Source organism: Narcine bancroftii, chromosome 7 (genome assembly GCF_036971445.1).
Source record: "Narcine bancroftii isolate sNarBan1 chromosome 7, sNarBan1.hap1, whole genome shotgun sequence".
Lineage (NCBI taxonomy): Eukaryota > Metazoa > Chordata > Chondrichthyes > Torpediniformes > Narcinidae > Narcine > Narcine bancroftii.
In genome coordinates this window covers 150,207,247-150,225,551 of record NC_091475.1, presented here as the reverse complement: position 1 = coordinate 150,225,551, position 18,305 = coordinate 150,207,247, and the positions used below count along the sequence as shown (strand labels likewise).

General features: G+C 39.5%; 1 protein-coding gene across 3 annotated transcripts in view; it reads right to left on the bottom strand.

The window, feature by feature from the left end:
• Nucleotides 1–18,305, bottom strand: part of mre11a (MRE11 homolog A, double strand break repair nuclease) — a 90,492-nt gene that overhangs the window by 25,894 nt on the left and 46,293 nt on the right. For all 3 annotated transcript variants that reach the window (XM_069890808.1, XM_069890809.1, XM_069890810.1), the window contains 4 exons: nucleotides 14,510–14,590; nucleotides 13,113–13,239; nucleotides 9,543–9,643; nucleotides 145–318 (listed from right to left, as the gene is read on the bottom strand). In XM_069890808.1, coding sequence (XP_069746909.1) covers nucleotides 145–318; nucleotides 9,543–9,643; nucleotides 13,113–13,239; nucleotides 14,510–14,590 — 483 coding nt within the window. The remainder of the gene's footprint in view (nucleotides 1–144; nucleotides 319–9,542; nucleotides 9,644–13,112; nucleotides 13,240–14,509; nucleotides 14,591–18,305) is intronic.

Below are 18,305 nucleotides of genomic sequence, written 5' to 3'. Positions count from 1 at the left end.
ATTTAATAATTGCATTGAGGAGCTACTCTATTGAAACCAAAATACAAGTGGTCATTTAAACAGGTATTTTTCTCAGTTAAATTAGTTGCAAAAACCAATGCAAGATAGAATTTCCTGAAAAAGATAACCATCGGGATTACTTACCTCTTCGTCAATCTTGTCCTCAATGCTATCAATGTGTTTCTCTTTCAAAAACTGCTGTGTCTTTTCCAATTGAAATTTTACCAGTTCATCAATGGCATCTTTTTCTTCTTTGTCAACGAATTCTTGCACAGCTTCTCCCATCCCCCTTTCAGTCAGCAGTGACAATTGGATACTCTGAAGAGAAAAAACATTTTTGTTAATTTAATCTAAATATATTTCACATTAAAAACAGCACAGGATGGGACATCTATTCATGGTGTAAACCTGCTGCATTTGTTTTTTTTTAAAATTTTTTATTTTTCACACCATAAATCACATTAGCCATGATATACACTATTTCTTTTTCACACATATACAGTGACTTTTTCTCCCCCCCACTTTCCTCCCAAACCACCCCCCCACCCCCCCCCCCCCCTCATCCATTTTAGGTATACAATCTAGGTTGCATTAAGCCAGTCAGACAATGTTGTCATTCAACAAAATTACACCAGAAATTCTACTGAGTCCATTCTTTTCTTTCCTTCTCCTTCCATCAACTTAGGTACTGTTTGTCCCCGGTAGGTTTTCGCTATTGTATTTAATGTAAGGCTCCTATACTTGCTCGAATATTTCAATATTATTTCTTAACCTATCTGTTATTTTTTCTAATGGAATACATTTATTCATTTAAATTTAGTAGTTTCTTCCTTTTAATTTGGTTATGTATTCCATTAATATTTAAAGACATATAGTTCAGCGTAGCCCTTTTATATTTTGTTTATCTTCTCTTTCTGTTTTTCCATCATTACCTTTCCTCCTTTTCCATTTCTGTTTTCTTATTTTCAACTCTTTATAAGACAACATTCCTACAACATCCAACATTTTCCTTATTCTCCTATTTCTATCTTATTTATCCCCAATCTCCCCTTCACCTCCTGAGTTGTCCTTTATCCCTTGTCGGACAACCACATCTCCCCTCTCCATTTGGATTTGCGAATCCACTCGCAAGCGTCAACTGATTTTGCAGTGACCGCTATTTCCCCCCACCCCGCCTCCCCCAGAAAAGATTTCACTTTTCATATGTCACACTCTTTTAATTCCCTCCTTATTCTCTCTATTCCATTACCTTCCCTTATTAATTCTTGTCTATACTATCTATATTTTCCTCTAAGTACAGATACATTTATGTATGCTCATTGTCTCTATTCACTCTTATACCTCTTTACCCGCATACATATCAATCGTGATCATTTTTACTCTCATTACCCGTCTTCATCCCTCAGTCTATTTTTGTCTTTACCCACATACATATCAATCGTGATCATTTTAACTCTCATTACCCGTCTTCCTCCCTCAGTCTATTTTTGTAATTGTTCTGCAAATTTTCGTGCTTCTTCTGGATCCGAGAATAGTCTGTTTTGTTGTCCTGGAATAAATATTTTCAATACCGCTGGATGCTTTAGTATAAATTTATACCCTTTCTTCCATAAAATCGCCTTTGCTGTATTGAACTCTTTTCTCTTCTTTAGGAGTTCAAAACTTATATCTGGATAAATGAAGATTTTTTGCCCTTTATACTCCAGTGGTTTGTTGCCCTCTCTTACTTTTTCCATTGTCTTCTCCAGTACCTTTTCTCTTGTAGTATATCTTAGGAATTTTACTACAATAGATCTTGGTTTTTGTTGTGGTTGTGGTTTAGAGGCCAATACTCTACGTGCCCATTCTATTTCCATTTCATGCTGTAGTTCTGGACATCCTAGGGTCTTAGGGATCCACTCTTTTATAAACTCCCTCATATTCTTGCCTTCTTCATCTTCCTTAAGGCCCACTATCTTTATGTTATTTCTTCTGTTATGGTTTTTCATTGTATCTATTTTTTGAGCTAGTAGTTCTTGTGTCTCTTTAGTTTTTTTATTAGATTTCTCCAATTTCTTTTTTAAGTCTTCTACCTCCATTTCTGCTGCTACTGCCCGCTCTTCCATCTTGTCCATTTTCTTTCCCATTTCTGTTAAGGTCATCTCCATTTTATTTATTTTCTCTTCTGTGTTGTTTATTCTTTTTCTTAAATCCTTAAATTCCTGTGTTTGCCATTCTTTAAATGACTCCATGTATCCTTTAATAAGAGCAAGTATATCCTTTACCTTGCCTTTCTTTTCTTCTTCTATTTCTCTGTACTCTTCCTCTTCTTCTTCCTCTGGGTTGGCCATCTGTTGTTTCTTTGGTGCCCTTTCCTCCTCTTCTTTCTTGTTTCTATTGTCTTCTGTGGTCTCTTCTTGCTGCAGGTGTTCTGCAGCTGTCGTTGCCGGCTGTGGAGATCGACTCCCCAGCTGGTCCCCCCTCCCGTCGGTGTGTTTTTTTTCATTCGCATCGCGCACGCGCGGTTGCGCACTTTTACTCGGCTCAGCGAGCCATTTTTGTAGTCCATTATTTACCGACCTGAGGGAGCGGGTTTCTCTCTCCGCAGCGGGCCTCTTCGGACAGGTAAGGCCTTCACCTTTTTCCTCCTTTGTCTTCTCTTCCTCTCTTCTTACCGTTGCTTTTGATTTTTCTTTTTTTGTCGCCATCTTCTTTCCACCTTTATACTCACTTTTCTGTAACTTTTATTTCTGTGCCTTTGTGTTTTTCTTTGTTTTTCCCGACTTTTCTGGAGAGGGCTGGAGTTCACCGTCCGGCCACTACTCCATCACGTGACTCCTCCTCCAACCTGCTGCATTTGTTGGGGAAAACACTTATACAAGGATACGTTTGTGACAATATTGCCGTTAATAGAATTAGTACTAAGATAGGGAAATTTATTAGTAGTCATTCAAATCGAAGGAGACACATTGTGGACATGAAGGTGTCTCTGTAGTCCCGGTGTGGAAACAGAGTCTAGCACAATGGGGGCACTGGAAGTCTGTTGTTGTAACAACGGTGGCCGCTGCTTTGTGACGCCATTCATGGTTTTCCATGCCTGGCTTCAAAACTGGAGTTGGCTTCATAGCATAGAGCTTGCCAGTCAGTTCAGTCAGCAGCTGCAGCTTCTAGTTCTTTTAGCTGGATGTCACAGTAGCATAGGATTTCCTTTGCAATGTCATTATAGCGCTTGTGTGGAAGACCTTGAGGTCTCGTTCCGGTCTCCAGTTCACCACAGAACAGCTGACGTGTCCCACCCACCCACCGCATCTGGGCTCTGATGATCAGAGATTCAATGTTGGTGGACTTTGCGTGACCTAAGACCCCCACATTGGAGACACTGTCTTGCCAACGGATGCCAAGGATGGAACAGGTAGCACACATGTGGAATTTCTCCAGTTGTTTGATGTGACATTGGTATGGAGTCCAGGTCTCACATCCATACAAGAGAGAAAGGATGACCACAGCTCTGTAGACTTTCAGCTTTGTGGAGATGCTGTCGTTGTGTTGATTGAGCACTTTGATATGCAGCCTCTCCAGAGCCTGGCTGGCTTTGCTGATCCTAGAGTCAATTTCTTTGACTAAAGACCCATCACTCGAGATGATGCTCCCCAAGTATTTGAAGCTGTTTACATTTGTCAGCTTGGTGTTTGGCATGGACTGATGGAGTACTTCAGTCTTGTTCAGGTTGATGGTCAGGCCAAAGAGCGCAGCAGCATCTGAGAATATGTTCACCATTAACTGTAAATCATTGTCTTTGTATGCCAAGAGTGCATGGTCATCAGCAAAAAGGGTTTCTTGAATGACTGTGTAGAGGCACTTCATCCGTGTGTTCAAGCAGTGAAGGTCAAAGAGAAAGACGTACAGTCAGTACCTGATGTACACTCCCTCCTCCAGACTTTGGACAGCATGTGACAACTGCAGAAGGATCTGTCCTATCATCCCGTCATGGTGTGGCTGAACCAACTTTATGAATTCCCTTGGGCATCTGTAATGTCTCAGGGTGATCCAGAGAACCTCCCTATTTAGTGTCAAATGTCTTTGACAGGTCAATGAAGACAGAGTAAAGATGCTTATTCTGCTCGATGCACTTCTCCTGAACTTGCCTCAAGGCAATGATCATGTCCACTGTACTCCATTCTGGCCAAAAGCCACACTGCACCTCCAGAAGATTCCTTTCCGAGACAGTGACAAGTCTGTTCAGGAGGATGTGGGCGGAAATCAGGAGGATGCGGGTGGAAATCTTGCCTCAGATGGACAGCAGTGAGGTACCCCTGTAGTATCCACAGTTTGATTTGCTGCCCTTATTTTTGTAGAGAGCCACGATGAGGGCATCACTGAAATTGTCAGGCATCTCCTTGGGTCTTCCAGGGTGTCTTGAAACGCTGTCATGCATTTGGGCTTAGAGCTTTGTAGATCTTGGCAGGAATGCCATCCTGCCCTTTTGCTTTATTTGAATTTATCTGCAAATCACAGAGTAGAGAGTGACAAGTCTAGGTCATCCAGGGCTGGCTGCTGAGGGAACAGTGTCAACTGTGGATAGCCTACTGAGTAAGTTGGAAAAGTGTTCAGCCCAGCAGTTTTTCACTCCTTCCTGGACTTTAATCAGGCTTGACCTGTCAGATGACAGCAATGGGGAGCATCCTGATTTAGAAGGATCATAAACTGATTTTTATGGCATTGAAAAACTCTGTTTGCGTGGATGTCTGCATTGTGTTCCACTTGCTCAGCCTTTCTCTGCCACCACTTGTCCCTCATTTCTCGCAGTTTCACCTGTACGTTGGACTGCATATGTTTAAACTTGTCTTTCTTTGAGACAGATGATGGGTCATTCTGCCAGTCTGCTTAGGTCTTGTTCTTGGTCCAAAGGATTGCTGAAATGAGATAGAGGGAAATACTGCACATACAAATGAAAGTGCACAAAATGTGTGAACTTCTGGAAATACACCAAAAGAGGTGAAAGATTAAAGAATGGGAAAGAAGCCACAAAGTGTTTAGCATTACTTATCTTAAACTCACAGAAATCAGCAAGATTGTACTCCATGGACCAAGCAGCACAAATACTTCAGGAGTTGAAGAAGAAAGTCTGCTCCAAATACTGAATAGCAAAGCATATAAAAAAAAGTCTTGGAGATAGTCAGGCTCTCCTGTTGATAAAGGTGGCAACAAAAATTCAGAGAAGCCTTGAATGCTCAAGTTAACACCGCTTCCAGAAATGGTCTTTTCCCAGCAATGCTCATGACTTTGTGCCTGTCTTAGAGGACTGCAATAAGACGTATTCTACCAGCTTGTGGTTATGCAGGCAAGGAGAAGCCGGAGCCACAAATATCACCTTCAGTCAGGGAAATACAAGCTAGGAGGTTGAATGAAACCAGCATTACTGAAAATTATCATATTTGTCTTCAATAGTTTCAATAGAAGTGTCACATTCTTCATCTTATGGCTTTTTTGAGAAACAAAAGTCAACAAATTAACTTCTCAGTGTACTGTGTCTGAGGCAGTTTTGTGAGCGTTCCACAATGATATTCTAATAAAGAGTCCCAGGTTGTTACTTGCAGCAAAACAAGTCTTGAAGAAATTTGCTCTTTCATCCATAATCTTGAACCACTGCAGATAAGGGATACCACAGACACTCTTGTGCAGCAGATCAAGTTTATTACCTCAAAGGTCTCAGAACCCAAGTTCAATTCTGACCTTTGTGATAGCTATAGAGTTTGTAAGTTGTTCCTGTGACTGAGAGAACCTGTCAGGTACTCTATTTTCCTCCCATTTTCTAAAAATATGCTTGTAGACCGTCTACTCCAAGTTAACAATTAATGTAGATTCGAGGCAAAAAGAATGGAGGATCTGATGGACACAAGAGAGCAAATAAACTGTAAGATTACAGGGAAATCTGAAGAGAGCAAATGAGATTAATGATATTCTTTTGCTAGGTAGTTAGAACATTGAATAGCCTTCGTCTACATTATATGCATTAGAAATGTAAGGGTGGTGGTAGGTGAAGATAAGGGACACAAGGGGAACAAGTGGATCATGGGGGTAGGGCAAAGAGATGGGGAAAAGGAAAGACAGACATAACTAAAAAGGGAGGAAAAAAGTAAATAGGAAAAAGCTAGAAGACCATAGGTGCATGACCCAGAAACAATCATGATGAACAGAGTATAAGAGGTGTAGGGATATCAGGTGGATGAATGAGGGCAAGAACGAAAAGGGATGAAGTGAAGCAAGAAGGAATCAGTCATGGAGTAAATGGTGGAACAGTGATGGATATTTCAAACTCTCCAGCAGTGGTCCAGAAGAAAGAGTACCTTTAAATAATGCCGATGCAGTCCTCAGCCTACTAAAGCACACTTCTGTGTGCAAATCCCATGCCATTTTTTGTGTATTGATTGCACATTGCAATTTACACAAGTCAAAACATGTATTGTGCACAAATTGACGTACTGGATACCCACATTAATAAGCATACCCACATACCTTATCAATAAAAGGATCAATATCCCCCTTAGACATACGAGCTGCAACCATACCAAGTACCTCATTGCATTGCATACAAAAATATTGCTGAAGGAAATTAAATTTTTGTGCTTTTGTTAAAGATTTGATGTACGACTGCAACTTAGCAGACAAAATTGATATGATGTTGAACTGTTAAAAATTTCTATTAAATAAGAGAAATGTAAAATTGCAGATCATATGTTTGTCAAGGCAGCTGAAGTAAAGCTTCTGTATTCAGTAAATTGATCTGATTCATTTTGAGTTGCTCATCTCTTTTACCGATTGACATGCATACGTTTAAGCTATGAATGCACGGGTGATTCTGGTCATACCCAATCACATGACTAGAACTGAGGGAAAATGAGAGCTCCCTAGAATGCTAGAGGTCTTTTTAACACCAAAATTTGTAGCCCAAATGCTTTGACTCATTTTTTCTCCCCACCAAAATTACCATCATTAAAGACAATGGGGTTGGGGTGTCTGGGAAGAGGTGGCAACATTCCCATTATTCTAAAAAAAATTATGCCCATGGAAAGGACATGATGGTTACTACTCTTATAATAATTTAATAATGAGGAACATACATGTTAAAAGTTTAAAATATGTAAAACTTTTTTTAATACAGTATTAATGTGCAAAAAAATATGATGCACATACATAAAATGAGCTTTTGAGGACAACATTATAAATTGTAATAATTGCTTGGTTTACCACCAAAAGAAACCAAAATAGTATGGACCCTTTGGCTGATGATGTTAAGCTGAGCTACATGAACCTACTCCACATCAATCTAACCGGTCCCTTCCTCATAGTCCATAACCTTCCTCATAGTCCATAACCTTCCTCATAGTCCATAACCTTCCTCATAGTCCATAACCTTCCTCATAGTCCATAACCTTCCTCATAGTCCATAACCTTCCTCATAGTCCATAACCTTCCTCATAGTCCATAACCTTCCTCATAGTCCATAACCTTCCTCATAGTCCATAACCTTCCTCATAGTCCATAACCTTCCTCATAGTCCATAACCTTCCTCATAGTCCATAACCTTCCTCATAGTCCATAACCTTCCTCATAGTCCATAACCTTCCTCATAGTCCATAACCTTCCTCATAGTCCATAACCTTCCTCATAGTCCATAACCTTCCTCATAGTCCATAACCTTCCTCATAGTCCATAACCTTCCTCATAGTCCATAACCTTCCTCATAGTCCATAACCTTCCTCATAGTCCATAACCTTCCTCATAGTCCATAACCTTCCTCATAGTCCATAACCTTCCTCATAGTCCATAACCTTCCTCATAGTCCATAACCTTCCTCATAGTCCATAACCTTCCTCATAGTCCATAACCTTCCTCATAGTCCATAACCTTCCTCATAGTCCATAACCTTCCTCATAGTCCATAACCTTCCTCATAGTCCATAACCTTCCTCATAGTCCATAACCTTCCTCATAGTCCATAACCTTCCTCATAGTCCATAACCTTCCTCATAGTCCATAACCTTCCATTTTCCTCACATCCATGAACCGATCCAATATCCTTACTGGACAAGCATCTACCACCACCCCAGCAATGCATTCCTGGCACCTATATCTGTGTAAAAATACTACTCTGGTTTTGCCCATTGCCACACTATGTGAAAAGGTGCTAACTCTGCCTTTCTAAATCTTATATAGCTCTATTAATTTGCCTTTCATCTTCTGGTGCTCCAAAGAGAAAAAACCCAGCTCACTCAACCTTCCATCACAAGACGTTCTCCAATCTGAACAGTATTCTGGTGTATCTCCTTTGTACCCTCTCTAAAGCTTCCACTTTCTTCCCATACTGAGGCAGCCAGAACGGAACACAATATTCTAAGCGTGGTATAACCCAGCCTTTCTCAATGGGGGCCCTATGGCCCCCGGAAGATACAGCATATTTAAGTAAAAGCCTTGCTTTCTTTTCACCTCATGTAACAAAAATATTTTATATTTTTATGTAGTCCATAGGAGAGAAGTAACAAAGAAACCAAAACTTGACGCCTTCAATGGCTGATGTAATAGCTCAACATAATTCCCTGACTAATGAAGGCCAGTACACCATACTCTTTAACTACCCAATCAAATTATGTGGCAACGTCAAGTGATCTATGGACCCTAAGATCTTTCTGTTCCTCCACACTACTACCAGACTGAACTCCATCTGCCACTTCTCTTCCCAACTCTAAATCCTACCTAGATTCCATTGTAACCCATGACAAACTTCTACACTAACTACAACTTTTCCAACCTTTGTGTCATATGCAAACTTACTGACCTACTCTTTCACTTTTTTGACCAAGTCATTTATAAAAATGATAAAGAATAGGAGTTCCCAAAAAGATCCTTGTTCTCCAGTCAGATTATGCTTCTTTACTACTACCCAACCTTCTGTGTATGTCAATTCTGAATCCACAAAGCCAAAGGGGACGATTTCAAATGCTGACCAATGGAACATATAACAAAAACTAAGATCCTTAGGATATTTTACAGCAAACAATTCATAAATGTCCAAAAGTCAAGACAATTCTACTAATATTAACTTGATTGCTGAAGGTAGAAAAAGTGGCAAATTGTATCCCGTGAAAATATGCTAAATCGCTGATAGCAACATTGACATTTCTGCTACATGGGGGAAAATTCTGTATAGTGGAGCCTACATGCTAATAGAATTAGAAGAATCTGATAGAAAGCAGCCTATAGTAGTTGTATTTACATTATTCTTTTTCTTTTCAGTCAATTCTTTATCATTTTTAAATGCATTTGAAAGAAATTAAGCAAAACCAATTTCTATGGCATTAACCACAAAAGGAAACCAACACAAATTATTAATTTAATATTAGGATTAATTTGATTGATTTTAAACTAGACCAATATTTTCAAGCCAATGAGGAAAACCAAGCCCAAAGGATTCACTAAAAAAAAAATCAAAAATGTTTCATTTGGTATTTTACAATCATTAATTATAAATTTTGCTTTATAGTAATCAAAGAGGGATCAACTTACTTTCTCTGCTGTCTCAAAATATTCTTTGACAAGATCCTCCACCCTTAATGTGAACCCTTCTGAAGATCTATTTTCAATTTTTTCAAAATTAATATCTGTATCTGCAACAAGGTCAAAAGAAAGACTGTGAAACACTGCATTAATTAAACACAATCAGCAGTAGGGACTAAACAGGTCAAGTAGCATCAGTGGGAGAAAAAATGGTCTACATTTTAAGCCAAAACTCTTTATCAAGATTAGTTAAACATTGAAAGTTCAAATTTACTGTCAGAGTACATACACGACATCACATACAATCCTGAGATGCTTTTTTCCCTACAAGCCAGGCAGAATTTCTAAATTACCAGTAACTGTAATCTGTACACAAGAAAGAAATGTATATAAATGAAAGAAATGTAATGAACTGACTGTGCAAGTAAAGAAATAAACAGTAAGTATTCAGTAATAAAAAATGAGCAAAATAAGTCCTTAAATTAGACTCTGAATGAGTCTGTGGTTCAAGAATCTGAATGGTTGAGGGGTAGCAACTATTCCTAAACCTGTAGGTACGAGTCCTGAGGCACCTGTACCTCCTTCCTGATAGAAGCAACAAGAGCAGAGCATGTCCTATGTGGCACGGATCCTTGATGATTGCTGCTACTCTCTGAAGGATTGTATAACAGCCGCAGAAAGGCAGGACATTATGGAAGTCAGCCACAGGAAGGGAGCGATCAATGTATTAGGAGTCGGCTATAGGCTCACAAATAGCCTTCAGGCCACTGAGGAGCAAATAGTAGGGAAATTTTGGAGTGCTGCAGAAATAACAGGGGTTGTTAAAGGGAACTTCAACTTCCCAAATATCGTCTGGCATCTACACACTGCAAGAAGGATCAATGGGGCAGAATTTGTCAGGTGTGTCCAAGAAGATTCCTGACACAGCACGAGGAGAGGTCATACTGGATCTGGTACTGGATAAAGATTCTAGTCAGGTGACAGATCTCTTGGCTGGGGGAGCATTTAGGTGACCTTTAGCATAGCTATGGACAAGGATAGGAGTGGATAAAATGGTAATGTGTTTAAGTAGGGAAGGGCTAATTATGTTGGGATTAAGCAGGAACTGGGGAGAGTAAATTAGGAACAGATGTTCTGGGGGGGGGGGGTTGAAAGCATAATATGGAGGATGTTCGGAGACCACACGCAGAGTTTTCCCCATGAAGACAAGAAAATGATGGTAGGATAAGGGAACCATAGTTGACAAAGTAGGTGAAGCATATATAAGGTTTAGGAAGCAAAAGACAGGAAAGGCTCATGAGAATTATGTGGTAACCAGGAAGGAACTTAAGAAATTACTTAGGAGAACTAGAACAGAACATGAGAAAGCCTTAGTAAATTGGATGAAGGAAAACCCTAAGGCATTCTATGCATATGTGAAAGTCAGAAGGACGAAGGTGAGGTAGGGCTGCTTAAGGATGAAGGAGGCAACATGTGCCTGTAGGCAGAGGAAACAGGCAAGGTTCTAAATGAGTACTTTGCTTCAATGTTCATCAGTGCAAGGTCAGAATAGAACAAGCGTCTATTGTTGAGGTTAAGAAAGAGAAAGTGCTAGATCTTCTTAAAAATATTAGGATTTACAAGTCCCCAGGTCAAGATGAGATGTACCCCAGGTTACTGCAGGAAGTGAGGGAAAAAACTGTTGGGATGTTGGCAATGATCTTTGCGTCCTCCATGACTACAGGGGAAGTACAGGATTGAAAAATTGAAAATGTGCTCTCCTTGTTTAAATGTGATATTAGGGAGAATCCTGGAAATTATAGAGCAGTGAGTCTTTCATCAGTGGTGGGCACACTACTGGAGAGGATTCTCAGGTACAGGATTTATGAGAATTTAGAGAAGTATTGTCTTCTCAGTGATAGTCAATATGGCTTTGTGAGGGACAGGTTGTCCCTCACAAGCCTAATTGAGTTTTTTGAGGAAGAAATTGAGGAAAATTGGGCAATAGATGTGGAGTATATGGATTTTAGTAAGGCATGGCAGACTCATTGAGAAAATCATGAGGCATGGAATCCATGGAACCTTGGCTACGTGGATTCAGAATTTACTTGCCTGCAAATAGCAGACAGCAGTAGTAATAGTAGTAGATGGAACGTATTCTGCCTAGAGGTCAGTGACTAGTAGAATTCCACAGGCATCTATTCTGGGACTCCTGTGAATTTTATAAATAACCTAAATGAAAAGGTAGAGGGATGAGTCAATATGTTTGCAGATGACATGAGTTGTGAATAGTGTAGAAAGTAGTTGTAGGTTACAATAGGATACAGATAGGATGCAGAATTGTGGAAAGTGGCAGATGGAGCTCTTTCTCTTTTCTCCAGTCCTCCAATTTTTGTCCCTTTTCATATACCACATCACCCATTTTCATTCCACTGCTGGTTCCATTCACCCAGCACTCATACATTTCCCCATCAGATCCCTCCCACCATCTGGCTCTATCTGCCCTTTTTGATTTCCTTTATCAGATCCCAGCACATTTATGTCACCACTTAGCTCCAACCAGTGGTCTCCACCTTCAACTTCCCCTCACACCACTTGACACTGGCTTTTTTCTCCTTTCTACCTGTAACCTACTTGCCTCAGATTCCCAACTCCATCCCACTCTGACCTGGCTCCACCTGCCCAGCATCCTTTACCCCTCCTTGGTTCATTTATTACCTACTGGCTCAAGTCTCACCCCTTCTTTCTTTATACTAGCTATCTTTCTTCTACACTCTTGGTATTGATACAGCATCTTGATCTAAAATGTCGACAATTCTTTTTGTACTATAGAAGCTGCTTGACCGGCTGAGTACTTCTAGAATTTTTAAAGATTCCAGCAACTGCAATCTCTTGTGTCTCTATTTGTTGCCACATTTGTCCATCATGTCATCACTCCCAGTAAAATGCCATTGTTGTCACCTTAGTTTTATTGCAGTGATCAAAAAAAGTCAAGAAAACCAACTCCTCAATGAAATCATAAAAAATCCTTTTAATATTGTTTTAGTGAACAACTGACATTGCCAAAAAGAGATTATGACACAAAACCCAATTCATTTGGGTTAAATAGTGTCAGCAGATTGATGACAATTTTGCAATAATAATGATTCTTTTATATCATTTAAAACTCTATTTCCAAACTCCTCCATTCACATACATCAAAGCTACTCCTAAATATCTCAGTGAGTATTCTGGAATCTGACGAGATTGCTTATCTTGATCATGCAAGTCCTCTCCATTATTGTTTCTTTGGCTTGGCATCGCGGACGAAGATTAATGGAGGGGTAATGTCCATGTCAGCTGCAGGCTCGTTTGTGGCTGACAAGTCTGATGCGGGACAGGCAGACACGGTTGCAGCGGTTGCAGGGGAAAATTGGTGGGTTGGGGTTGGGTTTTTCCTCCTTTGTCTTTTGTCAGTGAGGTGGGCTCTGCGGTCTTCTTCAAAGGAGGTTGCTGCCCGCCGAACTGTGAGGCGCCAAGATGCACGGTAACATACATATTACATTTATACACATATGTAAAAATGTTTGTCATTAAATTAACTACAGAATGCAGGCTTACCTCTTTTCTCTTTATGTGCTCTATGTCGGAAAAAATGAATGATATCTTTGGGGTTTGCCACTTGCTCAACAAATCGCTGACTAAATCGAAGAGTATTGAAGGGTTCAAATCCACCACTGTAATCCACCTAAACCACATCGAAACAAAGAATTGCAAAATTCAGCATCTTATCTGATGAACTGTTTAGAACATTTTGAATAGTCATTATTTTGTATTCTGAGTTTTATATAGGTTTGTTTAGAATTTCAATAATTGCTTAGAACAAACTAAATATTGGATGTTGCATACTACAGCTCTGCCAATATGTGTTTGTCAACCAATACTGTGACAACATCTGTACATTTTGTACAAAACAAAATTATGAATTCGAATTTTCAATCAAACTCTATTCAGAGAAACAGAGCACTGATTATTTTATTACAAATCCTAACATTAAAATGACATTTTATTATAAACCATTATAATTCATTAATTTTCAAACGGACCAAGCTTTAGAAAAGATGTGCAATTAAATGCTGCTTTTTAATCACCTGAAGATACGACAAAAAATTATATAATTACAAAAAACACGAAGTACAATCATTGTTGAAATGTAGAAAAATATCGACTAATTTGGCTGACATGTACAAGATCAATTCTGTCCTACTCTGACAAGATGCAAGTTCTGCACCAGTATTCTCCTTCATTTTACTATGAAAAAAATGTCAGAAGAACGGACCACGTGAGTCTAGTCTCCCAATCATTAAGATCATGGTTGATCTAAAGATTATCAAAATTAATTGATCTAGGAAAGGCTTTCAAATTCTTCTCAACACACAGAATGAAGAACCTTTTAGCACCAAATCTTATTTTGGACTCTCTAATTTGTGCTTGTGTTCCCTGCTCCATATATCTAGATTAACTTGTCTAAAGAAGTTGACCCATTCAAATCCATTTTATTTCTTTTTGGCAAATCTCTTCACACTTTATGCAACATGCACTAAATTTAAAGCCCCAAATCCCTCATCCTGGTAAATTGATGCCCTTTAGGTGGTGGGCATCCTCTATACCTTTACTCTGACTTAGTTTCTCATGAAAACAGAATTTGAAATGATCATAATAATAAAACAGGCCTTGTGGGAATAACATTCACATTTCCTTTCCCAGGCTCATTTCCATTAGTGTCAGAAAGCTGCTATAGAAATTTCATGACAATATGAACTCTAACTCCCAGTTGCCTTCAATTAAGGTTTAGATGAGTGGTGAGCATTTATGTGTTACAGCATTTATTGGGCATCTCCTTCACTTAATATTTTATCAAAGGTGAAGAATCCTTTAGTACCTTAACTCTTCAGAAGTCTTTATGACTATTTTCAAATTATATTTTGAATAAAACTAAACCAGTAAAACAAACTGACCCTTAATCTTATTAGAGGCTTTTCTGGCTGACGTGGATTTCCAATACGTTCTCTTTCAGCAATTTCCAACAATTCTTCCACCTAAAGAATAAATACAACAGATGGACAAAATGAAGACTGATTACTGATCCAAAATAAAAGATTCAGATTAAATAACTTCTAACCATTTAACATATTCTCTAAATACTTACACACAAGCCTAACCATTTATCCTTCAAGTACAATGTTGCAGTGAAACCCTGATTTTATGTGCCGCGATTTAACATTAATTTGGATATAACACAATGATTGATTGGACTCGAGCATCATGCTCCTGGGCTGAAGCAGGGACCTCAGGCTCCCAGCAAGAACAGAGGCATTAAACTGTGAGCATTCAGCGTCACACACTTTATTTGTTTCCTGTCAGTGAAACTGCCATTTCTGGTTTACTAAAAACTAATTTGTGTTTTAATTTCAACTGCAACAACAACGATTTACTGAAACCCCAATTTAGCACAATCCTGCTTTTATCGCGATGAGACTTTATGGAGCCAAATGATCACGTTATAACAGAGCCACGCTGTATTACCATCACCATATCCCAGGAGTCACCACTGCCCAAGACCAGTCGGAAGCTCAGTATCCTGGATGAGGCACTCAGAGACCTCTTCACCATCTACAAGTCAGAAGTGTGATGGAATGGCACCCATTTGCCCAGATAACTGCAATGCCCACAGTTCTCCAGAACCATGACACCATCCAGGTCAAAGAAGCCTCATCGATTGGTTCCTCAGCAATAAACATCCATTCCCTCCACTAATGCAACATGATAGCTGGGAACTAGGCAATCCTTTCCATTTTAAGGAATTAAATTCTGCATCTGGAATTTTTTGTGACTCTCAGTGATAGCATAACATCTGTTTTTGGTTTGTGCTATCATAATACTTCCCTCCTGGTAGCTTAATGTCTTTCCTTGCACTATTCCCAGAGTGTTAATTAATTCACCACTTTATGTATGCCACGAGATACACTTGGTTTCAGTTATTATTTTATACATCAGTTATATTTAACTTCTGAAAAATTAGATATGACTTAATTTCTTCAGATTTATGTTTTAGATGTCATAAGGAAGTAGGTTCTTTTTTATAATTTACTTGGTTATGTGATATTGTCAAACTTTTTTGGATACAATTTAAGGAATTTATAGAGAAATTTTTTAAGATTAAATTGTCAATGGTTCCAACAATATTTTTATTTGGGTAATATTAAAATGTTGAGTTTGAAAATGAAATTAAATGGGTACCAAATTGTGTTTTTAAGATTAGCATTGGCTGTAGCAAGAAAATGTATAGCAATTGCTTGGAAAAATGAGATTGATTTAAGTTTTCAAAGATGGCATATGGAATTGAGATCATGTATTCCATTGAAAAAATAACGTATTTTTAATCTACGTGATCTTTTTTTTCCAATCAGAAAGTCTGGAGCCCTTATTTGGATTATATGGGTTTAAAAATTTGAACTTTCTAGGCACGTTGTGGTGGTGTTACTCTAATCCGTGACATTTAGTTAAGTTATTGATGGTTTGAATCTCCTTCTTTCTTCGGGGTTTGGGTTAGTATGGAGTGGGAGGAGGGGTAGTAGGGTGGGAAAGGGGGTGGGGGTTTGGGGGAATTATGTATATATAAAATATAAACACATCACATGTATCTTTTATATGATTTATCTTACTTGAATGTAATAAAGTATTCAAAAAAAGTTATTAAAATTGTTAAAATCTTCCCCTTATTTTGTGATCAAAATTGTATGCCACAAAATAAATGAATAGATAACAAAAAAACCTGACATTTCTATTTGTACATTGTTACTCAAATTCTTTAAACAGAAAAGCTTCAAGTTTGCAAGATAAACACATTTCTGAAACAGAACCTGCACCCCACTCAATGCTTGCTATTCTTTTGGAAGGTGGCTTGCTAACCTTTCCAGTTCATTTCTCATGATAGTGGACTTTTCAAGTTGATTTACTCTCTCCATGTTAAAAAAAAGCCTAAACCAAGACATATTGTATGCAGCAACTGTGCAAAGAACTTCATCTCCCCCTCAATTTAGTCTTGGGAAGTTTTTGGTACAAATTCTTCATCCTCAAATGCAGGGGTGGCCAACCTTTTACATTCCATGCATCAATTTCTTTTTTCAAGCACAAGTTCAGATGCATATACAGGTATGCGCCGCTAATGTCCAACCGCATACATGTCCATGGTTCCATGGTTCCATAATTATTCAGTTACCACAAACAAGTCTGCAGCAATTTAGAAAAAAGCAATCGCTAGCTATAGGAAATTGGATTTGGTATATCCAAACTGATCCGACTATCCTGCTCTCTCCCCACAGCCCTTTATCAGTGCCCACACTGATCTCACTGCCCTGCTAGTTGGAGTCATACAACATGAAAACAGGCCATTCTACCCAACTTGCCCACACCAACAAAAATATCCCATCCATGCTAGTCCCATTTTGCTACAGTTTGGCCCATATCACTCTAAACTGTGGTTCTCAACCTCCCCCCAACCCCCCCTAACTTTCATACCACCTTAAGTAATTCCTTACTAATCACAGACCACCTGGGAATTTACAGTGACCCCCTGGTCACCACATGAGGTTCACTCCTCCAAAGTCCTCTTTAGAGTTACTAAGTGACCTCTGTCACACAAGTCTTTCAAAGCCATCTTTAGGGTTAACAAGTGACCTTCTGTCATGCAAGTCCTCTCCTTTGGACAGCCTGGCTTGAGTGGTCCTGTGACTCCTGTCACACAAAGTTCTCCTCTTTAAAGGGGACAGGAGAGGTACTGGTCAGTCCCACACACACTCTGGTTATCAGAGCTCCCCAAACTGCTGTAGAACGACAGTGCTGGCACCCATGGACAAAGTAGCTCAGTCTTCCTTTTCCCCCTGAAACTACTGGGTGAGCACACTGATGTACAGCTCCAGACGGCAGTGCTAGCACCTGTGAACAAAGCAACTCAGCCGTGTAGCTTGCCAAACCTGGCAGATAAGCATGCAGTCAGACAGACTGTCTGTCTGCAATCCAATCCACCGACTAACCTTTTCCAAACGAGCATGCTGAGCTTTTTAAACTGCCCAACGTGTGCCTCCAGCTCTCCCCATTAGTGGAGAGAAGTTAACAGCCGCAATCTCGATCCTCTGCGAGCCCATGGACTTCCAGTGCGTGGTTCCCGTGCTTTGACTGCTGACAAAGTTCCTTAGTAGTAGCGCACATTATAGTTCCTAGCAGCTATCAAATCCCCTGCAGTAGGTTCAGTCCTGACACCTGTCAAAGTTTCCTAGCAGTAGCCCAGCGCTACTATAACACCTAGCAGTTGTCAATTCCCCCACAGTAGATTCAGTCCTCTCCTCAGTCAAAAAAAAATTGTCCAAGGTCTATAATACCTGCTCTCTCCCCACAGCCCTGTGTCAGTCTCCACACTGATCCCACTGCCCCACTCCCTCCCTCCAGCCCTGTGTTGGTCCCCACAATGACCTGTTCTCTCCCCACAGTCCCACGTCAGTCCCCACACTTGATCCTTACTTACAAATGAAAAGTTTACAGGTACACTACAGTATCCCATATACTAGATATCAGATAGTGTTGTTAAAAACTATTAACTGTTAATACTTTTTGCATGAGTAGGCTTACTTTTATATATTTATAACTGGGGTGCAAAGCACCACTTCTAATCATCCAATGCACCATTTTTGGTGCATGCGCCTGATCTAATGAATGGCAAAGATTAAGCAACTTCCGCTCTATTCCACTGACTTA